General features: G+C 39.7%; 3 protein-coding genes, 1 long non-coding RNA gene and 1 pseudogene across 5 annotated transcripts; 3 read left to right on the forward strand and 2 right to left on the reverse strand.

Moving 5' to 3' along the window:
* Positions 1–2,849: 2,849 nt before the first annotated feature.
* LOC137739326 (UDP-glycosyltransferase 71A16) lies at positions 2,850–4,361 on the forward strand. The gene has a single exon (XM_068478881.1). It carries the CDS (start codon positions 2,890–2,892, stop codon positions 4,303–4,305), a length of 1,416 nt encoding a protein of 471 aa, XP_068334982.1. The 5' UTR covers positions 2,850–2,889; the 3' UTR covers positions 4,306–4,361.
* Positions 4,362–7,212: 2,851 nt separating this feature from the next.
* On the forward strand, positions 7,213–8,774 carry LOC137739835 (UDP-glycosyltransferase 71A16-like; annotated as a pseudogene).
* Positions 8,775–13,566: 4,792 nt separating this feature from the next.
* Positions 13,567–14,922, reverse strand: LOC137740481 (uncharacterized). Its single transcript, XM_068480339.1, has 3 exons — positions 14,554–14,922; positions 14,315–14,436; positions 13,567–14,002 (listed from the first exon to the last, which is right to left on the reverse strand). Exons 1-3 carry the CDS (start codon positions 14,920–14,922, stop codon positions 13,567–13,569), a joined length of 927 nt encoding a protein of 308 aa, XP_068336440.1.
* A 646-nt stretch (positions 14,923–15,568) lies between these two features.
* Positions 15,569–17,288, forward strand: LOC137740482 (7-deoxyloganetin glucosyltransferase-like). The gene is made up of 2 exons (XM_068480340.1): positions 15,569–16,140; positions 16,282–17,288. Exons 1-2 carry the CDS (start codon positions 15,612–15,614, stop codon positions 17,286–17,288), a joined length of 1,536 nt encoding a protein of 511 aa, XP_068336441.1. The 5' UTR covers positions 15,569–15,611.
* Positions 17,289–17,734: 446 nt separating this feature from the next.
* LOC137741011 (uncharacterized) lies at positions 17,735–23,694 on the reverse strand. Of its 2 annotated transcripts, XR_011069196.1 has the most exons (7): positions 23,387–23,694; positions 19,915–19,995; positions 19,748–19,798; positions 19,610–19,638; positions 19,358–19,386; positions 18,627–19,057; positions 17,735–17,807 (listed from the first exon to the last, which is right to left on the reverse strand). It is a non-coding gene; the product is annotated as an uncharacterized lncRNA (long non-coding RNA). The 2 variants fall into 2 exon arrangements; XR_011069195.1 differs by having other exon boundaries at positions 19,748–19,995.
* Between the last annotated feature and the right edge of the window lie 210 nt (positions 23,695–23,904).

The following is a 23,904-nucleotide window of genomic DNA, read 5'->3' on the forward strand; positions in this document are numbered from 1 at the left end:
CAACATTTCATTGTGAACAAGATTCCGATTCGATGATGAATCTTTCATTGCTTTATCAATGTCGAATTAGTTGCACTTATGGTCCACTAAAGATGGTTTTGAAGAATGTAATCTCAGAGTAAAAACTTGATAGATCAAAATTCACAATTTATATTAAGTAATTTCACTCTTAATACACAGAGGCCTCCTATGATAAGAACAGCACATGCCAGATTTCTCCTCCCCTCCCCATCCTATCGTTCAAACATGATCAGTTATCCTCAAATGAACAGCACATGTCAGATTCTGTGTTGATTAAACTAGAACAACATTGGTGTGCTAAGTAACTGAAACATTGACCGAGTGTGCGTGCATCGGGTCGATTTTCAATTGTTCAACTTTCTACTCAAGACAATATGAAACATATGGTAAGTACCAAAATAGAAAAGTGAAACTTAATTGGTAGTGCTAATCCCCGTAGGTATATGTTTTCAATTCCTACTCTTTCACCAACTTATACATAATGGCAAGGCAATTGCATAGTGGACTACGAATAGTAGTGGAACCAAAATCAAATTTGATAACCTTTTTAATTATCTGGCTTGATTTCCAAGTATTTCCCAATATCATACCTGTGCCGGGGCCTGAAACTGGACGGAGAACAATGAAATTGCCGTGAAAAGCCTCGTTTGGCCGGAAGCTCGCTGCACCAATGCCCAAATGGAAGTTAGGGTTTTGTTTCTGGGGTTGGGGTGGATGACGTCAGAAAGTGCAGGAACGGCGAGATCGCCGTCTTGAGCTCGGGGAAGAAGACGATGTTCGTTCGTCGTGAAATCGCGATCGAACCCAGTCGAATTTGGGTGGAAATGAAAGTTGGGGTGACGCCGAGTTGTTTTCTAGTGGTGGGTGGCTTCGATTCGCCAGAAAAACGCTCGAGTAAGCGTCGGAAAAAGCTGCAGGAAACGGGTTTGAAGTCGGTTCGCGCGGGGGTAAACGGGTCACGTCCGGGTCAGCTGTCCACTTCCTTTTCCACAATTTTGGACTTGCAATTTATATTAAGTCTAAAATTACTATTTGGACTGTACTTATGTTGCTTGTAATTTCTTAGTTATAGCTCCATTTCGTGAATTATTTTTGCCTACGCGTTAGTAGAATCGAGCTTTATTCGAAAATATTAAGGGTAACTTTGAAAGGTCTACATATTTTAAATAACCATTTAAGAAAATTCAAACTTTATAGCTAAGTAACTAAAACTCTAAAGTTAACGAAAATAAAGTAATTTTGCATATATATATGATTAATTAGTGACATCTGGGAACGAGATTTCACATTCTACGTTGGAAAGCCTATGGTTTGGCGTGCCGGTTGCCATGTGGCCATTGTACGCAGCTAACAATGCATTTGAGTTGGTGAGGGAATTGGGATTGGCCGTGGAAATTAATATCTAGGACGGGAAGGACTTTTACGGTGAGAGTCCGAATGTTAAGGCACATGAACAAGAGCGTGGGATAAAGGAGAGATGATGGAGAAGGATAGTGATGTGAGGAAGAGGTTGAAGCACATGGTGAAGAGCAAGAAAGCCTTGATGGTTGATTCTTCCTCTTACAATTCTTTCGGACGTTTTGCTGATCAAATTTCCCCTTTGATTTGTCAAACATTATTGATCATTCTTAAGGAGATCTTTGAAAATTCAAAAAGTTTAAGAAAATTTTCTAGGAAAATTTGTTATCTTTTATTTGTGTTGTTTACATGTCACTATTAGTAAATTACGTGCATTAAAATACTGTGTTGTCAAATGTATTTTTTATTATTCCAATATCTCTGATGACCTTGAAGATGTTGCCATATACATTTGGTCAGTTCATATAATTCTGAAACAATTGTGTCACGCTGCTTCTTACCCTAGTAGTTTGACAAATCCTAACCACTTTTCTAATTGAGATGGTACAAGCGTGAAAGATAGATTGCAAAATGACTTCTTGTTTAGTTAATGACTTCTTCAACTCTTCCAAGTAATTAGCCTGCTTTGCAGATTTAGTTAACAAATCGTTTACGTGAACCGTTACTTAACAACTAATGAAAATGATTTGCCGATTTCACAGTTTTCTTCTTTCATGAATGAACTGTATTTGCTTTTTGGGTTACAATTGTGAGTTTCAACACTAGACATTGTTTACTCGTACCTATTATTTTACACTCACAATTGGGCTGATTTTATTGGCTTCCTGTGAATGAAATCCTGTTGAAGAATGCAATTCCACATCAGAAACTCTACATATTAAATTACGCGTATTGAATGACTTCATTTCTTACAACAAAATCTTTTGTGATGAAATTTAACATATGAAAGATTATGCATGTAACTAAGTTGAAAAAGTTTCGTTTTGTGATTAGTATAGTGACTGCTTGCCTGACTCTAACATCTTGGTATCAGAGCAAGTTTCCCTTGATCCGACATGACTATACTATTGTTCCAATTGTGAACAAACTCCAACCCCAGCATTCCAATTGTGAACAAGATTCTAATTCGATGATGAATCTTTCGATGCTTTTGAGAAAAAAAAAAAGAAGAAAAGATTACCACTGTATAGAACATGGTGTGCTTAGTAACTAAAATCTTGACCGAGTATGAACCATGTCGGTTTCAATTCTTCAACTTTCTACTCATGGCAAAACAATTGCGTACAGAACTAGGACTAGTGGTGGAACCAAAATCAAATTTGACAGCCTTTTGTTTTATCTTCTAGCTATTGATGCCCAAGTCCTTCCAGTATGAAAAGTAAATAAGATCTTGACTCGTAGGAAATTCAGAAACTATGAGCGAACGCATGACATCATACCATTCTACTATAAAATGAAGGAGTTTTTCTAAATAAAACAGCTCAGCTTTTCATTGCCATTTCTCAAAAGATGAAGAGATCAGCGCAACTAGTGTTCGTTCCCGCCCCAGGCATCGGCCACATCGTATCAACGGTCGAGATGGCAAAGCAACTCGTTGCTCGGGACGACCAACTGTTTATCACAGTCCTCGTCATGAAGCTTCCCTACGACCAACCATTCACCAACACTGATTCTTCAATCTCTCACCGCATCAACTTCGTCAACCTCCCCGAAGCCCAACTGGACGAACTAGACACTGTCCCCAATCCCGGGTCCTTCTTCAGAATGTTCGTCGAAAATCACAAAACTCACGTCAGAGACGCCGTTATCAACTTACTCCCCGAGTCAGATCAGTCTGAGTCGACGTCAAAGCCTCGGCTTGCCGGGTTCGTGCTCGACATGTTTTCCGCAAGCCTAATTGACGTGGCCAACGAATTTGAGGTTCCCTCCTACGTGTTCTTCACCTCCAACTCTTCGACTCTCGCACTTTTGTCCCATTTTCAATCGCTTCGTGACGAGGGCGGCATAGATATAACTGAGTTGACGAGCTCAACCGCTGAGTTGGCCGTCCCGAGTTTCATCAACCCTTACCCTGCCGCAGTCTTGCCTGGTTCGTTTCTGGACAAGGAGAGCACCAAATCAACCCTCAACAATGTCGGCAGGTTTAAACAAACCAAGGGTATTTTGGTAAATACATTCTTGGAGCTGGAATCGCATGCTCTTCATTATCTTGATTCTGGTGTTAAAATCCCACCCGTGTATCCAGTGGGACCCTTATTGAACCTCAAAAGTAGTCATGAAGATAAGGGCTCAGATATCTTGAGGTGGCTTGATGATCAGCCTCCTTTATCGGTGGTGTTCCTGTGTTTTGGGAGCATGGGAAGTTTTGGTGAGGCCCAGGTGAAAGAGATAGCATGCGCGCTAGAGCACAGCGGACATCGGTTTTTGTGGTCCCTACGCCAGCCCCCACCTAAGGGCAAGAGAGCTATGCCAAGCGACTACGCGGATCTAAAGACAGTCTTGCCCGAAGGGTTTCTTGATCGGACGGCTACGGTTGGGAGGGTGATTGGTTGGGCCCCGCAAGCGGCCATCCTAGGCCATCCGGCAATCGGAGGGTTTGTATCACATTGCGGGTGGAATTCTACGTTGGAAAGTATATGGAATGGCGTGCCGATTGCCGCATGGCCAATGTACGCGGAGCAAAACATGAATGCCTTTCAACTGGTGGTGGAGTTGGGATTGGCGGTGGAGATTAAGATGGATTATAGGAAGGACAGCGACGTGGTGGTGAGCGCAGAAGACATAGAAAGAGGGATAAGGCAAGTGATGGAGCTTGACAGTGATGCAAGGAAAAGAGTGAAGGAAATGAGTGAAAAGAGCAAGAAAGCCTTGGTGGATGGTGGTTCTTCTTACTCTTCATTAGGGCGTTTTATTGATCAAATTTAATTGGGTTGGGGGGCTTTTATATTCTCCTCGCTTATTTTCACGTTGTGTAATTTGCTAAGTTTTCCATTATAATACATAGTTCAACGTATCAAATCTTAAAATCTTGTGGTGACATTTTCTCTTCTTTGAAAATCTGACTTACTTACGTATGTGTGAACAAGTATCCTCGATGTCGAGATTTTCAGAAAATGGCCCTGTACTGATCAATTCAGCTGGTATGTGCGCCTAATGCATGCCTAAAAATTGATTTTGACATCATTTTCAACTTAAGAGTTTTTTTACTGATAATGGAAGCTCCAGATGGCCAACTCTTCATTACAAACTGTGAGCATTGCCAACTACTAACTTAATAGAAATGTTCTAACACTCGATCAATTTATTTTGGGCAGATAAATTTACATTCTTCTGCTCTACACGGTGTTTGTTGTAAACTTGTAATCCATCGATCCTATGCGCGAGAATATATATGCACTTCCCCATTTCTGACCTCATATATATGCAGATAACTCTTGTGTTCGTAGTTGTGTGGTATTCAAGGAATCACGAGGGACTGAAGTTCACTGATATGAGCTGTCTATTTCATCAGCTGCTATACACTACACACTACCAAAACAAATAGTCACAGTTAGCCCCACTCTTTCTCTACGCATGTGATTAAATCCTCTGCGTTCATTTTGTGTGTGGTTTTTTTGTGGTCTCTATTACAGTCTTCTACATACGGCTAGTAATAAATTCTGGTGACTTTCCTTCTTCATCTCTATTGGCTTTTTTGTGGCCAGAAGCTCGTTGCACCAATACCCAAATGGAAGTTAGGATTTTGTTTCTGTGGTCGACGTCAGAAAGTGTCAGAAAGTGTCAGGAACGGCGAGATCGCCGTCTTGAGCTCGGGGAAGACGACGATGTTCGTTCGTAGTGAAACCGCGATCGAACCCAGTCGAATTTGGGTGGAAATGAAAGTTGGGGTGACGCTGAGTTGTTTTCTAGCGGTGGGTGGCTTCGATTCGCCGGAAAAACGCTCGAGTAGACGTCGGAAAAAGCTGCAGGAAATGGGTTTGAAGTCGGTTCGCCCAGGGGTAAACGGGTCACGTCCGGGTCAGCTGTCCACTTCCTTTTCCACAATTTTGGACTTGCTATTTATATATTGTCTAAAATTACTATTTGGAATGTACTTATGTAGCTAGTAATTTTTTAGTTATAGCTCCATTTCGTGAACGGTTTTTGCTTACGCGCTAGTGGAATTGAGCTCTATTCGAAAACATTAAGAGTAGCCTTGAAAGGTCTACATATTTTAAATAACTATTTACAAAAATTTAAACTGTATAGCTAAGTAACTAAAACTCTAAAGTTAACAAAAATAAAGTAATTTTGCGTATACGCAAGATTAATTAGTGACATCTGAGAACCTAATTTCACATTCTACGTTGGAAAGCCTATCGTTTGGCGTGCCGGTCGCCATGTGGCCATTGTACGCGGCTAACAATGCATTTGAGTTGGTGAGGGAATTGGGATTGGCCGTGGAAATTGATATCTAGTATAGGAAGGACTTTTACGGTAAGAGTCCGAATGTTAAGGCACATGAACAAGAGCGTGGGATAAAGGACACGATGGAGAAGGATAGTGATGTGAGGAAGAGGTTGAAAGACATGGTGAGGAGCAAGAAAGCCTTGATGGTTGATTATTCCTCTTACAATTCTTTCGGACGTTTTGTTGATCAAATTTCCCCTTTGATTTGTCAAACATTATTGATCATTCTTAAGGAGAACTTTGAAAATTCAAAAAGTTTAAGAAAATTTTCTAGGAAAATTTGTTATATTTTATTTGTGTTGTTTACATGTCACTATTAGTCTATTACGCGCATTAAAATACTATGTTGTTAAATTTATTTTTTATTATTCCAATATCTCTGATGACCTTGAAGATGTTGCCATATACACTTGGTCTGTTCATATAATTCTGAAACAATTGTGTCACGCTGCTTCTTACACCAGTAGTTTGACAAATCCTAACCACTTTTCTAATTGAGATGGTACAAGCGTGAAAGATAGATTGCAAAATGACTTCTTGTTTAGTTAATGACTTCTTCAACTCTTCCAAGTAATTAGCCTGCCTTGCAGATTTAGTTACAAATTCTTTTACGTGAACCGTTACTTAACAACTAATGAAAATGATTTGCCGATTTCACAGTTTTATTCTTTCATTAATGAACTATATTTGCTTTTTTGGATTACAATTGTGAGTTTCAACACTAGACATAGTTTACTCGTACCTATTATTTTACACTCACAATTGGGCTGATTTTATTGGCTTCCCGTGAATGAAATCTTGTTGAAGAATGTAATTCCACATCAGAAACTCTACATATTAAATTATGCATATTGAATGACTTCATTTCTTGCAATAAAATCTTTTGTGATGAAATTTAACATATGGCGGATTGTGCATGTAACTTAGTTGAGAAAGTTTCGTTTTGTAATTAGTATAATGGCCGCTTGCCTGACTCTGACATCTTGGTATCAGAGCAGGTTTTCATTGATCCGACATGACTATACTACTGTTCCAATTGTGAACAAACTCCAACCCCAGCATTCCAATTGTGAACAAGATTCTAATTCGATGATGAATCTGTCGATGCTTTTGAGAAAAAAAGAAGAAAAGATTACCACTGTATAGAACATGGTGTGCTTAGTAACTAAAATCTTCAACTTTCTACTCATGGCAAAACAATTGCGTACAGGACTAGGACTAGTGGTGGAACCAAAATCAAATTTGACAGCCTTTTGTTTTGTCTTCTAGTTATTGATGCCCAAGTCGTTCCACTATGAAAAGTAATTAAGAACTTGACTCGTAGGAAATCCAGAAACTATGAGCGAAGGCATGACATCATACCATTCTACTATAAAATGGAGTTTTTCTAAATAAAACAGCTCAGCTTTTCACTGCCATTTCTCAAAAGATGAAGAGACCAGCACAACTAGTGTTCGTTCCCGCCCCAGTCATCGGCCACATCGTATCAACGGTCGAGATGGCAAAGCAACTCGTTGCTCGGGACGACCAACTGTTTATCACAGTCCTCGTCATGAAGCTTCCCTACGACCAACCATTCACCAACACCGATTCTTCAATCTCTCACTGCATCAACTTTGTCAACCTCCCCGAAGCCCAACCGGACAAACAAGACACTGTCCCCAATCCCGGGTCCTTCTTCAGAATGTTCGTCGAAAATCACAAAACTCACGTCAGAGACGCCGTTATCAACTTACTCCCCGAATCAGATCAGTCTGAGTCGACGTCGAAGCCTCGGCTTGCCGGGTTCGTGTTCGACATGTTTTCCGCAAGCCTAATTGACGTGGCCAACGAATTTGAGGTTCCCTCCTACGTGTTCTTCACCTCCAACTCTTCGACTCTCGCACTTTTGTCCCATTTTCAATCGCTTCGTGACGAGGGCGGCATAGATATAACTGAGTTGACGAGCTCAACCGCTGAGTTGGCCGTCCCGAGTTTCATCAACCCTTACCCTGTCGCAGTCTTGCCTGGTTCATTTCTGGAGAAGGAGAGCACCAAATCAATCCTCGACACCGTCAGCTGGTATAAACAAACCAAGGGTAAATACATTCTTGGAGCTAGAATCGCATGCTCTTCGTTATCTTGATTCTGTTGATAAAATCCCACCCGTGTATCCAGTGGGACCCTTATTGAACCTCAAAAGTAGTCATGAAGATAAGGGCTCAGATATCTTGAGGTGGCTTGATGATCAGCCTGCTTTATCGGTGGTGTTCCTGTGTTTTGGGAGCATGGGAAGTTTCGGTGAGGCCCAGGTGAAAGAGATAACGTGTGCGCTAGAGCACTGCGGACATCGGTTTTTGTGGTCCCTTCGCCGGCCCCCACCTAAAGGCAAGAGAGCCATGCCAAGCGATTACGCGGATCTAAAGACAGTCTTGCCCGAAGGGTTTTTTGATCGGACAGCTACGGTTGGGAAGGTGATTGGTTGGGCCCCGCAAGTGGCCATCCTAGGCCATCCGGCAATCGGAGGGTTTGTATCACATTGCGGGTGGAATTCTACGTTGGAAAGTTTATGGAATGGCGTGCCGATTGCCGCATGGCCAATGTACGCGGAGCAAAACGTGAATGCCTTTCAACTGGTGGTGGAGTTGGGATTGGCAGTGGAGATTAAGATGGATTATAGGAGGGACAGCGACGTGGTGGTGAGCGCAGAAGACATAGAAAGAGGGATAAGGCAAGTGATGGAGCTTGACAGTGACGTACGGAAAAGAGTGAAGGAAATGAGTGAAAAGAGCAAGAAAGCCTTGGTGGATGGTGGTTCTTCTTCATTAGGGCGTTTTATTGATCAAATTTAATTGGGCTGGTGGGCTTTTGTATTCTCCTCGCTTATTTTTACTTTGTGTAATTTGCAACGTTTGTATTGCAAGTTTTCCGTTATAATACATAGTTCAACCTATCAAATCTCAAAATCTTATGGTGATATTTTCTCTTCTTTGAAAATCTGACTTAATTACGTATGTGTGAACGAGTAACCTCGATGTCGTGATTTTCCGAAAATGACCCTATACTGATCAATTCAGCGGTATGTGGGCCTAATGCACGCCTAAAAATTGATTTTGACATCATTTTGAACATAGAGTTTTTTACTGATAATGGAAGCTCCAGATGACCTACTCTTCATTACAAACTTGTGAGCATTGCCAACTACTAACTTAATAGGCATGTTCTAACACTCGATCAATATATTTTGCGCAAATAAATTTACGGGGCTTTTAGATTTTAGGACCTAAATAAGATTACTTTTAGATTATAACCTGCTTGGTTTTCTCTATCCAATTTAAGTCCCTATTTTAAAATCTTAACGCCATGTCATATTTAATTGCCTCTATCACATGTACTATTTACAAACTTGCCATCCACATATTCCTATTCAATTCATAATTAAGACTAAAAATTGGAAATTGACTTTCACACTCAAATCACCTATTAATACACCTAAATCAAAATTCTAACATTTTAACATTTTTGGAAAGTACCAATAGGTACAAGAAAATAAATGAAATTTTTTATATTGATTAATTATGAATAGAAATGACAAAAATACATTACAAAAGAAAAGCAAAACATCATCACTAACACAATTCTCATCTCCATAAGAAAAAAGAAGAACACCCATTAAAATTATAAGTACATTAACAAAGTGCTATACATGGGTACGGAAGTATAAGTGCATAAGCATAGGTACTGAAGGATTAGTGCATAACCATAGTTACGGAAGTATAAGTGCATAACCATACGTACGGAAGTATAAGTGCATAGGCATAGGTACGGAAGTATAAGGGCATAAACATAAATACGGAAGTATAAATGCATAGGCATATGTACGGAAGCATAAGGGCATAAACATAGGTATGTAATTTTGGTATGCAAACTTTACTCCATGTATTTTCATATAAGTACACAAATCAGATACGGGGAGCCGGCATGGGGCCTGAAGTGTATTTTCCTCTGACTGTCTGCTCAGAAACGGGGAGTCGGTATGGGGCCTGAAGAGGTGTATCGGACATTCACTAGTGATTATTATATATACAAGTTATGATTTGAGATATTGCACGACATGCTAGGTTTCGGAAAACCTATGTTTATCATTATATATGTGTTTTCATAAAACCTGGGGGTTAGTATGTTGATAACTGTTTTATTATATATATATATATATATATATATATATATCAACTTGGTCCACTTATGTTTGTTTTGCGCCCCTTTCATAACATAGAATCGAGGCATACATCCCGACGTTCAGGCACTTCCGCATCGATCAGACAATCAGAGGAAAACACACTCCAGGCCCTATGCCAACACCAAACCGTCACCCAGGACGGACCGGATCTATCCCTACGTCCCGTAGTGGAAAAGACCACTAGGTAAGTACAAAACCAGTGAACATACATATATTGAAAATCAACTTCATAGTATAAAGTCATCCATCATCTACACTATAAAGAAGTGTTCTAAACATGTTCTAAATATCATATCATCATCCATCAAATATTCTATAAGAACATGGGTTATAGGAAAAATAGTAATAATTCAAACTAGCCTCAGTAAGCATGTTATCTCGTAAAACGTTTCATAAACATAATCATCAAATCATGCTTTTCATGTATGCATTTATACTATCAAAACATGCATTTTTAGAAGGGGTCCACTCACAGTACTTCGCCGTCGAAAAGCCACGCCATCTAGCGAAGAAGGAAACGTCATAGATAATCGTCCCTAAGCACATAAATGGTACACTTAGTCAAACTCTACTCAAACGACTGAATTTGGGAAAACGGACATCAAAAACGGGTTCAGGACGTCGAAATTAGCCTACGAGAGGTCCCGCAAGAAAATCCAAAAAGTCAACGGTCAAAGTCAACATTGACCGTTGACTGGTCAAGTCAAAGTCAACGATGACCGTTGACCAGGTCCGGGTCATCAGGTCAAACGGGTCTGGGCTTGGATCCAGGTTGGGTTAAAGGGTTTGGACTTGGGTTGGATCCGGGTTTGGGCCTAAGGGTTTGGGTCTAATGGGTTTAGGGATAAAGGGCCGGAGGCCCTAAAAGAAACGGCCCAAAGGCCTTTAAATTAATAAAACAAAAATAAAAAAAATAAAAATGTTGGGTTGGGCTACCCAGGGTTTTGGGCTTGGCAGGAAAGGCCCAAAGGCCTTGGGTTTGGTGGTTCGCCGGATTCCAAGGATGGAGAAGGCCGGTTTTCAGCCGGAGAATTCCCAAGCTCCGATGGAGCTCAAAACTCAACCAAAACATGCCATTCAATATACCAAATTGAAGCCCCGAAGGTAAGGAATCGAAATATACCCTTGGTTCCCGTCATTGTGGCCGGAGTTGGCCGGAAAACAGCATGGAAGCCACGGGTGTCCGCTGGAAACTGGGTAAGATTCAAATGAGCATAACTTCTTCAATACTCAATGAAATTGGGTGAAACAAAAAGGAAAGTTCTAGTACTCAGCGAGACGAAGAGATTGATACCTTGCACGCCTGCCAACTCGCCGTGGTTTGGCCGGAAATTTCCTCGAAAGGGGCGGTGCTCGCCGGAAAACTGGGAAATGTCTCCGAGGTGGTTTCTTCATGGTTTGACGTCCAAAACACAACCACGGGGGTTAGAAAAGAGCTATAGGTGTGGGCATGGGTGTGTGTGTGTGTGTGTGTGTTCTTGTCGGAGAAAAGAGCACCGAGAGGGGGGGTGGAGAAATCAGAGGAAGAAAGAGAGAAGTGAGACTTTTCAGTAAAAAAAAATAAAAGAAAAGGGAAAGGGAAAGAAACAGGGGAACAAAACAGGGGGCGGGCCCCTTGGGCTCACCAATTAAGACTCAAAAACAATTTTAAAAAGGAAAGTATCCCTCAAACTTAGTGATACAAAAATGCTCATTTTCTTCCGTAAATCCCGGGACGGGTTGTTACAGTCAATCTCTCCATACCAGGCTCTAGGTGCTTGTTTGAGACCATAGAGAGCTTTATGAAGTTTATATACTTTGTCTTCTTTTCCTGTGATCACAAATCCATCAGGTTGCTCTACATATACTTCATCTTCCAGAACACCATTTAGAAAGGCAGATTTAACATCAAGCTGATAGAGTTTCCAACTCTTTTGTGCAGCCAAAGCAATAAGAGTTCTGATTATATCTAACCTAGCAATAGGAGCAAAAGTCTCATTATAGTCTATTCCTGGTTTCTGGGCATATCCCTTTGCAACAAGCCTTGCCTTGTTCTTTTGCACAGTTCCATCAAGGTTGAGTTTGGTCTTAAACACCCATTTAACTCCAATTACAGGCTTGTTTGATGGACGGTCTACCAGTTCCCAGGTTGCATTTTTTTCAATCATGGAGAGTTCATTCTTCATGGCTTTCATCCAGGACTCACCATCAGCAGCATCTTCATACTTCTCAGGTTCCATAATGCATAAGTTGCATTGAGCAAGTACATCATCCAAATTTCTCCATCTTAATGGAGTATGATAAAAAACTTGGGAGCCTCTCACATCTTCACATGTTATGCTAGAAGGCTCAATTGATTGGACTTGTGGAGTAATCTGAGTATCATCAGTACCACTTGGAGTTACTCTTAAACTACCTGGTGACAGGTTGTTTGAAACTTGAGTCTCATCTTCAATGAACTCACTTCTTGGTATCTCAAAAGACTGCCACTCATAATTGGGCATAGTCACATGTTTCTCTGTGCTTTCTTGCCAATCCCAACTTGACTCTTCATCAAACACAACATCTCTCGAAAATATTAACCGTTTAGAGAGGGGATAAAAAATTATGTATCTTTTCTCACAATTTGCATAACCAACAAAAACTCCCTTTAGACTCTTAGCTTATAGTTTGTGTTTTAGCTCGGATGGAGTGTGAACATAACAAACGAAGCCAAATACCTTCAAATGAGCAATACCTAGTTTCCTTCCATTGTAAGCTTCAAAGAGGGTTATGTTGTTAAGAGACTTGGTAGGACATCGATTCAGAATATAAACTGCAGTATGTACAGCTTCTGCCCACATATAGTAAGGCATCCCCTTATCATGTAGCATAGATTTTGCCATTTCAATCACTGTTCTATTTTTCCTCTCCGCCACTCCATTTTGTTGTGGAGTGTATGCAAGAGAGAGCTGCCTTTGAATGCCTTATGTATCACAAAGTTGATTGAATTCTATTGATAAGAACTCTCCTCCTCTGTCACTCCTTAAACATTTCACTTTTAAACCAGTTTGCAACTCAGTCATTGCTTTAAATTTCTTGAAACAAGAGAAAGCATCGGATTTATATCTAAGAAAGTATACCCAAATCATTCTTGTTGCATCATCCACAAGCAGCATAAAGTACTTGTTTCCTCCAGTGGATTCATTTCTCATTGGCCTACATAGATTAACATGAACCAATTCGAGTGGAGCACTTGCTCTTTGTGCTTGACCACTAGGAAAACTTTCTCTGTGTTGTTTACCATATTGACAGCCTTCACAGACTCTATCATATTCTTCTAGATATGGTAGACCATAAACCATGCCTTTATCCTGCAATTTCTTGATTCCACCAAAGTTTAAGTGACCTAATCTACTGTGCCAAGTCCAAGTACAATGAGCAAAACTAGTATTCGACACAAGTTGATTTTCAGCCCTTAGAGATAGAGGATAACATCTGTTTCCTTTAATTTTCACACTGATAATTTGACATTCCAGAAAAGGGCCATCAAAAACAGTTCACATACTTCCACCAAACACAAGATAGTATCCGTGCTCATCCATTTGTCCCACACTTAGTAGATTCTCATTTAAACCAGGTAAGTACATGACTTCTCTGATGTATTTCCTCCCTCTGTTAGTTTCAATTGCCAGGGATCTCATTCCTGCCACATTCACTAACACTTCTGTTGGCATTTGAACTTTCCCTGCAACATTAGTCTTCACATCAACAAGAAGATCAACATTCCCTGTCATATGGTTGCTGCAGCCACTATCAATATACCATTCCCCATTAACCTTTGATTCAGCAATAACACAATTTGCATAAAATAAGTTTCCAGCCACTTCCCTTTGATTTGCATAGTTTGCTTTCTGAACAGCTTTTCCAACAGTACATTCTTTGGCCCAGTGTCCAAATCCATCATAGTTATAACACTTAGATTTCCCCTTGTGCCTACATTCACCATAATGAAATTTAGAGCACACCTTGCACTGAGGTTTTGTACCCTCTTGACCCATGATTTGAGGAGAAATACCATTCTGTGCAGCATTAAGAATTGGCTTTTGCTGAAACTTGGGTTTTGAATCTCACTTCTTACCTTTCTGATTATAAATTTTTTGTGGCTTAAACGTACTAAACTGAGCATACCCTCGCTTTTGTCCTTTTGAATTAACAGTAAGAGAAGAAAATGCTCTCTCAGTTGCATCAGAGGAATGCAAATCAAACCTCTGCTCTTGACTCTTTAATATAGCTATTACCTCTTACAGCTCAACAGATTCCAGACATTTGGTGTTTTTTATCACTAAACATATAGGATCATACATCTTAGTGAGACTATTTAACACCTTCTGAACTAATCTCTCATTTGGAAGAGTTTCACCAAACGTCTTCATTTGATTAATCAGATCATTTAAACGAGTAAGATACCCAGACAAGGATTCATCATCATGCATTCTAGTGTATTCAAATTCTCGTCTAAGATTTTGTAGTTTCATAGACCTTACCTGATCCCCACCGTGATATTCACCATATAACAGATCCCATGCCACCTTTGTTGAGTCTGCATTTACGATTCGAGGGAATATCTGATCGGAGACTGCGCTTTGAGTGATGTCAAGGGCTTTTGCATCTTTCATGAAGATTGCAGCCATTTTCTCATCATCGTCACCATCAGCGTCAGTATCTTCATCAGTCTTTGCCTTCTTCTTCGAATCGGGAGTCGTAATCCCTTTCTCCACCTGATTCCATAGTCCATGTGACTTGAAAATAGTGACCATTTTGATTCTCCAGAACTTGTAGTTCTCACCGGAGAAAATCGGAGTTCTCACTTCAGCATTCCCAAATTCGGCCGTTGCAAACTTGTGTGAACCCATAAACGCAACACAGTGCACGCCCAGTTCTAATCACAACCTGGCTCTGAGGCCATGTTAGATTGAATTAAGCTATGATTATTCTCTTGTTAAATGGATTCGAAGAAGATGATAAAATTGGAAAATGGTTTCTTCTCACTCTTTGCAAGATGCGGAGGTGCTCTCTTAATTTCTGATATTTTTCACACACCTCTCACACACAAGTCGTGAGATGAGGAATATAACTGTTAGGGACTGTTGGATTCATTCTCACACCTAGCTTAGCTCACAGCCGCACATCACATGGCTCTCATGGCCTTTACAAAACAAAACTTTACACTTGGCATTCTAAGCACAAGTGGATACACCAATTAAATCATAAAACTTATCCTATCAGCTCACAACTTATAATTCAACATCCCCGAAAAAAAAAAAAGGATTAAAAGAGACAACTATTTTCATGACTAACCTACAAATCCTAAAAAACTTTCCTTAATTTATATTAATTATAATGATGAATCAGATTCAACTTGACAAACAAGAAATAACGTACAGGGAGGGAAAGGGCCGTATTTCAACTTTTGCTTTTGTTGACCTCCTATACTTCAGTCAATCAGAAGACGTAGAAAAGTAGCTGAGCAGAAAAGTAGCTCAGGAGCACTATAAATAGTCTGCATTTGTGCAAGCAATGCAATGCAAACACAAAACCTCAAATGGATCCCACAGCAGTAGCTGCTAAGCCTCATGCTGTTTGCATTCCGGCTCCAGCTCAAGGCCATATCAAGGCAATGCTTAAATTTGCAAAGCTCCTCCACCATAGAGGTTTTCATATTACCTTTGTCAACACTGAGTACAACCACAAGCGCTTTCTAAAATCTCTGGGCCCCAATTCCCTTGATGGCTCACCTGATTTCCAGTTTGCAGCCATACCAGACGGCCTTCCAGATTCAGATGAACGTGCCACCCAAGATGTCCCACTGCTTTGTGATTCAATCAGAAAACAAAAATTATTGGCTCCCTTTCGTGAACTACTAATGAATCTCAACAGTGATGCCATATCAACATCCATTAATCCTCCAGTAACTTGCATAGTTTCAGATGGTTTGATGTCCCCGTTCACAATCACAGCCGCTGATGAGATTGAAGTCCCCATAGTGCTGTTCTACACTATTGCGGCATGCAGCTTCATGGGAGTTATACAATTTCGTGCTTTGATGGAAAAAGGCCTGGCACCACTCAAAGGTAAAATATATTATATATACAACTACAGAAGCTTTAATTAATTTATGGCTCGCTCTTAATTCCTTGTTTCTAAACATGCAACTGAAATTCTCTTTTTTTTTCTTTTTTTTCTTTTTTTTTTTTTTTTTTTTTTTCTGGTAGAGGTGAGCTGTTTGACAAATGGATATCTGGAAAAGGTTATAGATTGGATTCCAGGAATGAAAGATATCCGTTTAAGGGAGCTCCCAACCTTTATTCGGACTTCAGATCCCGACGATATCATGTTTAACTTCATGATGGAGATAACTGATAGAGTTCATGAAGCTTCTGCAGTTGTTCTTCATACTTTCGATACCTTAGAGCCAGATGTTTTGGAAGCTCTCGCATCTATGCTTCCACTTGTTTATCCAATTGGCCCTCTTCAATTACATCTGAATCAAATACCAGATCAGCCCTTGAATATTGGATACAGTCTATGGAAAGAAGAAACAGAATGCCTCGAGTGGCTAAACACTAAGGCGCCAAATTCAGTTGTGTATGTGAATTTTGGCAGTATAACAGTTATGACACCTGAACATCTTGTCGAGTTTGGCTGGGGACTTGCAAAGAGCAAGGTGCCCTTCTTTTGGGTAATTAGACCTGATTTAGTTATTGGCCAATCAGCACTTTTGCCGCTGGAGTTTGTGGATGAAACAAAAGAAAGAAGTCTCATTGCGAGTTGGTGCCCACAAGAGCAAGTCCTTAACCACCCATCAGTGGCAGGATTTTTAACACACAGTGGTTGGAATTCAACCCTTGAGAGCCTCACTGCAGGAGTGCCTATGCTCTGTTGGCCATTCTTCGGCGACCAGCAGATGGACTGTCGCTATAGTTGCAATGAATGGGGCATTGGCATGGAAATTAGTAATGATGTGAAGAGGGATGAAGTAGAGAGGCTTGTCAGAGAGTTAATGGATGGGGAGAAGGGTAAGAAGATGAAAAATAAGGTCATGGTGTGGAAGAAGCTTGCAGAAGAAGCTACTGGTCCACATGGTTCTTCATCCAAAAACTTAGACATGCTAGTGAATCAAGTGCTACTAAAAAAAAAACTAGACGTCATCTGTAAGAATATTTCTGGTCATGTACTTTTGACCTTGTCAATGCTTTATTATTGTTGTCCATTGCCTTAATTAATAATCAACTATAGTTGTATTAAACATGTAATATTGTGGTACCATACAATAATTTTTCAACGTAATTCTTTTGGCTTCTCATTAGTCATTAAATTATACACGCATTGTTAGGCATAACATGTATTATATTTTGTATCAACTCGAAGTAAAAAAAAGCAACATGACATAAGAAGCCATAAGTATTCATTAGTATTTAAATGCATAACATCGAAAAGAAGAAAAGTCAAACATGATTAAAGCAAATTTGTCAAATTTAGTAAATAATTTAATGATTTAGTAGATAACAAGCAACTTAACCCGCACAATGCCGTGGGTTTAAAACCATGTTAAACGTATAAAATATGTTAAAATATATTTACTTCTATATCAAAACATATTTACATCTTTATAGTCAATAAAAAACAAAAGATACATGTTTGTACAATATATTACAACACTCTTGAGGCTCGTCTTTAGTTCTAGTGATTCATGCCTCGTCAGCAAATCAACCATTTGTTCTTTACCAATGTCCAAGGCCTGTTATGGAGAAGGCAAATGGAGTATAAATGTCAATGGGGCTACCAACACGTAACTTAAATTTAGTTAAGAAAATATATTAAATCTAAAAGCAAGAAATTAGCAGATAGCTAAATCATGTAGAAAGTCATAATAATAATCATAATTTGGATGAAACACATGAAACTGGAGTGGTATTAATGCATTTATATCGAATTCAAAATAGAAGAAAATTCAATTATGCTGGAATGGAAAATTTTAAGCTTTTAACATAATAAATTCGTCGACACATACTGCTCATTCGATATGTGGTATCGCAAAACTCTAAAACTTATCCAAGTTTACACAATCATACTTGGCACTCGTTAGTTTTCTTCACCTATTACAAATGCAGAGCAGCACTACATTCCAAAGTTAATTTCAATAGGAAATATTCGAAACGGTTGTTTCAGAAATCCTTGTGGGCATCTTGAATTTGCTGAACCTATTTTGGTGTGCCAGTCTTTGGGTGGAACTCCCACACCTGAGACTTGCAGCCATGTTTCCAATTGCTGCATCTCGTGCATCCCGCCCCTATTGCTTAAGGGAAACATGGCTGCAAGTCTCAGTTGTGGGAGTTCCTCTCATTATACCCTTGGTAAATATAAACAATCATTGGAGACCAAGCAACACACACTCATCAATAACAAATTAGCAACCTTTGGCTCAAGATAGACATAATGCATACAGAAAAATAAAACTATAACAAAAAACTTGCACACAAACTTTTGCACTGAAGATGATGAGAATTAAAAATATAACACCAGAACTTCCACTTTCAAAAACAAATTGTGGACCTACGGATTAGGAAAAAGTCGTAAGGCACTTCATTGCATTTGTCTGGGTCTGATGTCTGCAAGCTGTTCACATATACCTATCAAAGTGAACAACACCATTAAATGCTAGGGTTGACATCTATCTGTACATCCACAAAATATAAATAGTGAAGGAGACACAAAGAGCAAACCAAAAGTACTACTGTTTTGCAGTGGAGGCTATATAAGTGATAGTTTCAGCAACCTGTTGCTGAACCTTCATTTATCAAGACGTAACAAAGTAAAGCAAACAAAAAAAGGTATTGTTAAATCTTCCTAACTACAAATTCAAAACTATAAAGTACCTAAACATTTTCTCACTCCGACCAGGGATAGCAGAAAGTAAACAAACTAATATCTCAACTGATTGGCTAATGTCCTGTAATCCTTCCACTTGTTGTTTATATGAGGATATTGCTGCAACAAAATCAAATATAGTTATAATAAATTCAACCAATATGGCATGAAAACCATGGGAATTAATCATATGAATTGAGTCAATTGCCTGAAAAACACAACACAAAACATATTAAACCACCAAAAAAAACAGATCGATGTCCAAAGTTTGCAGTGAAATACAGAGACTTAAAAATTAACAGGAAGAAATAGTGACAACCATTGTTAAAAATACACTCAAAGTGTAAGTAAGATTAGATACAGAACATTTAAGCATTCATAAAACAACATGAATAAATTGATGAAAAATTAACAACTCACCCTATAGAAATTAATCAAACATTGTAAGCCTGCAATGAACAAAACAAACAGTGCAAATTAACAAAAAAAAAAAAAAAAAAAAAAAATCAAACAAGCAAAAATTCAAAATAAATCAAACATGCAAGAATAAAAATTAAATAACATTAAACACCACATCAATCCAAAACCCAAACTTTATTTCTTTTCTTTTCCTCCAAATCAGACCCCCCAAATCCAAAATGGATCGAGCCCAGGGGAGCTGCAATTTCTCACCGGTTCCAGAAGCCGCATGCCCTGGGGTTCTGCATAGAGAAGATCAAATAAAACTCCTGATTACCTGCTGTTGGAAACAAATAATAAATATACAGGGAATTTTATAGAAAATTAGGATTAGATTTTAACGGTTCTTACCCAAATTTGGCCAAATTCGAGCCTACCCTCAACGATTCCAGTTCGTAAAGCCTCAACTTAGCATCACATAGAAGAATGTTAAACATGCAACACGGAAACAAACCAATTCCCTAAACTTTCGAAATTGGGGATGATCTGAATATGGAATAAAACCTAGAATAACTTACCATGAGTACAGAAGGTTTTAGAAAACAATTGAAGCCCATAATTTCACGTGGCAGTGGCCCCTAGTGGTCGCGGTGGTTCTGCTGCAAGAGAGAGAGTAATTGACACACCCCGACCCAGAAAGTCCACTTGGACCCTGAATCGAGCTGTGCTGGCCGACACCTGGAAGGTGACGAAGCCATAAAATGTGATAGTGTATAAAAAGTGAATAAATTTGAATCTAAAAGTGTCTAAGTACCAGAGTGCGCTACGAGTGGGAGCGAACCCATTTCACACGTGATGTCAGAGCATAAGTAAGGTACAGTAGTATGGGTAAGAATCATACCCTCAAAAATATCCATCAATACTAAGATTCGCCACAGATTCTTGTCGATACAAACTCAGCAGCTAAAATCTGGAGGGCATCAAACAGAAGGTGTGAGTAAGCAATAAAACCAAGCTTCCCAAAGTTATTACCTCTCTAAAAATAATGCCCCTAAATGTAAAACCCGTATCGTTTTCCATAAGACAGTACAACATATATACATATATCCAAACCATACTCAGAAATGACCAAAACCACAGTTTGCCATTAACTCCACCATACATTAATAAGTAGGCCAAATGAACTAAATCAATACAAAAGTGATATATCAGTCAGAGTCATCTAAAATGACATGTACAACTTATCCATATCTCATCAATCATGGCTAGCATATAAGTAGGAGTCACCTATAGTGACCTGTACGACTTATCCATATCTCATCAATCCTGGCTAGCATATAAGTCGGAGTCACCTATAGTGACCTGTACGACTTATCCATATCTCATCAATCCTGGCTAGCCAATAGCTCAATAAGTATACCTGCATACGAGTCAGAACCACCTAAAGTGGTCTGTACGACAGGACTGGGTGTAAATAAATACGCTTAAGTGCTACGATCACGTGAAGACTGGGCGAATAATCGCGGGTCACCTACGAGTCGGAACCACCTAAAATGGTCTGTACGACAGGACTGTGCACATACCTTGAATCCAAGGTGAGCGTAAGGTGCGGGAGGTGAACATCACGTGAAGGACTGTGCCCTGGCCACGGGCGGGAGCACTAACACCGGGGTGCAGGTTTATGAGCTCTCAATGCATCTCAATATAACATGTGCAACTCATGGCAACCAGTACGACAGTATCGAAGTTGCCTAACACATAACTGTAGTCATGCTATAACGCAATCGATTCAACTAGTACCATAAACTCACCTGAACTTACCTGGGTGTCCTAAGTTCACCTTTGCACTTGAAAGCATTCCCAATAATTATATGCAAGTAATATACATATTGATATACCATGATGCAATCTAATACTCAACCATGTCGTAGCATGTTCAATTACAAACAATAGAGTGAGAAGTGTACAATCAATAACGCCCTACTCCCAAACTACTTATTTTCAGGGATAATTATCCATGACGACCCAATTAACACTAATTTAGCTAACTAATTCATAAAACTAAAACTTGCCTTTACCAATTTCCTTCGCCTTACTCAATTTTCCAAGCAAAGCTTTTGTCTCAAATATTTTATGGCTGCATCTAACGTCTCGTTAGACTGCCCACGTACCCTAAACAGGGATCAATCCATTCGTAGTTCATATAGTACTTCAAGCATTCACAATAATTATATATGAAAGTAATATACCTAATCAATTTAAAAGTGTCGATAGAACTCTTAACAATATGTACGATAAAAAGGAAAAGATCCACTTACCTGGAGACCGCGCTATGATTCTCTAGCACACACATCGAGGCGTCATGAATGATTGGTCCCTGTGACCAATCATCAAATCACATCTCAGAACTCTTATCTGAAGAATACGTAATTCACATAAAACACAACCTCAACGACATTCTAAAATAGTTTGGGACCCATTGACCACAAGTCAACCGTCGATCTTTGATCGACGGTAGGGTTTACAACCCTGTATAACTTGACCCGGAAGATCCGCATATCAGATTTCCCATCCGCAACGCCCAACGATCCACAATATGTTTCTAGAATAACATATTAAAGTTTCATTACGATCCAACGGTCAGATCTCCGCCAATTGCCTAAAACAAGTGGCCGTGAACATTTATTTTACTAACTTACAAATCCAATTCAGGAAGATCCGTAAGTCGGATTCCTGATCCGTAAATTCCTATGATCCTTAAATATTATGTATTATAGTGTATCCAATTTTGGTGACGATCCAACGGTCGGATCATCGATTCACATTTTTATCAAGTAACGTATCGTAACGAATTTAGGTTCCAACTATCAACCTACGTCATTCAAACGACAAAACTGAATTCAAAACATTCGAAATAGCCTAAAAATAGCATTGGCGGCTCACTGGCCACGCGCCGCCGCAGGTGCCGCCGCGGGTGGCGGTCGGCCGTCCCGACTCGCCGGAAAATCCAACTATTTCCAAAAATTCTCAAACTTCACAGAAATGAAGATCTCAGTGAGTGGAGCAACTTTCATACCTGTCACGAAGTCCAAAAGTGGACGGAAGATGGTCAATTTTGCCCACGAAGCCGGCGGGTGCCTAAAACTTCCCGACGTCGATTCGTCGTCTACAGTGGTCCAACGGGGTCAAGGTCGGTTGGGTTTTGCTCCTGGGATGATGGGCTACAAAGCCCAAGTGGTGGCATCGGCCATTGCTTTGCCGATTTGCCGGAAAATCGAAAAGGGTGGCCGGAGCACCATTGATTTTCGTCAACTTTCGTGGCCTCAAACCGCCCCATACCATGTTTAATCAAGGTGGTTCTTGGGTGGGTTTTGTAGAAGGGAATGAGAGCTTCAAGATGGTGGTGGTGGCATCCAAAAACTCCACCGGAGTTGGCCGGAATCGGCCTTGGAAGATGGACTCGCGGTGGTGCGGGTATGGGTGCACGGGAAGCTTTCTTCCCTTTTTTTTTTTTTTTTTTTTCTTTTCTTTTCTTCTTTCTTTTTGATTGGCTGCAAGCTTCACTTTTATTTTCTAATTGGTTCCTTGTCCCTTTAATTTAATTGGTCCACTAATCTCACAAAGTGGGAATTCAAATATTTAAATAACCAATTTCAAACGTCTATAAGTATACCGTTATAATCCGGACTCGCAAACGGATTTCGCCTATACGTTCGTACCAAAGAGTACTACGAGGATATGCTTAAAGAATAAGTCCCACATCTTTCAAGTCGATGGTCAACGGAAGTCAAAGTCCTTACCTCTAGGACAATTTCGTAAATTCACGCTTTTAAAATAAAAACGTAAAATTTGGAACGGGTTGTCACAGTAATTGAAATATGCAGAACAAAAAAAACCATAGAAACAACAAAAAGAAAAACTCAAAATTTTTAGTAAAATTAAGAACAAAAATCACTAATCACACAACCAAAATTAATAGAAATAAAAAATCAGTATGCACGAAAGACCAAAATAATCTTTGAGGGGGAGGAAATCGATGAAACATCGAACCTTGAGAACTTGATTTTCTAGGTAGCGAGTGGAAGAGCAGAAACGGGCTTGAAGGGGGTGAGTTCAGTTGGATTCTAGGGCTTGATAGGTGTGCATGCAGTCGAAATCAGTGATGGGGAGAAAATTGATTTCGTGCAAGAGATTTTTTTGTTCGAATCAAGTCGAGCAGGAAGAAAAAGAAAACCGAGTTTCTCGCTTCAGGTTGCTAATCATGGTTTTTAGCGAGAGAGAGAGAGAGAGAGAGAGAGAGAGAGAGAACTGGAGATCGGGGAGCCATCAGAGCACGAAGAGCTTTTGTGAGGTAGAGATCGAAATCGAAATCAAAAAAGGAAGGCTCGAGAACTTCTGGAACCATGCAACGCGTCGACATCTCATAAAAGTAGAGGACGCGTGGATATCAGGGGATCGGCTTCCTGAAGAAATCAACAGATTTCTATCGCACAGCAGGGACAAAAACGCCATTTTACTATATAATAAACACAAAAAGCAAAACTTAAAGAACAATTAAAGGGCAAAAA

The sequence above is a fragment of the Pyrus communis genome, chromosome 7 (genome assembly GCF_963583255.1).
Source record: "Pyrus communis chromosome 7, drPyrComm1.1, whole genome shotgun sequence".
NCBI lineage: Eukaryota > Viridiplantae > Streptophyta > Magnoliopsida > Rosales > Rosaceae > Pyrus > Pyrus communis.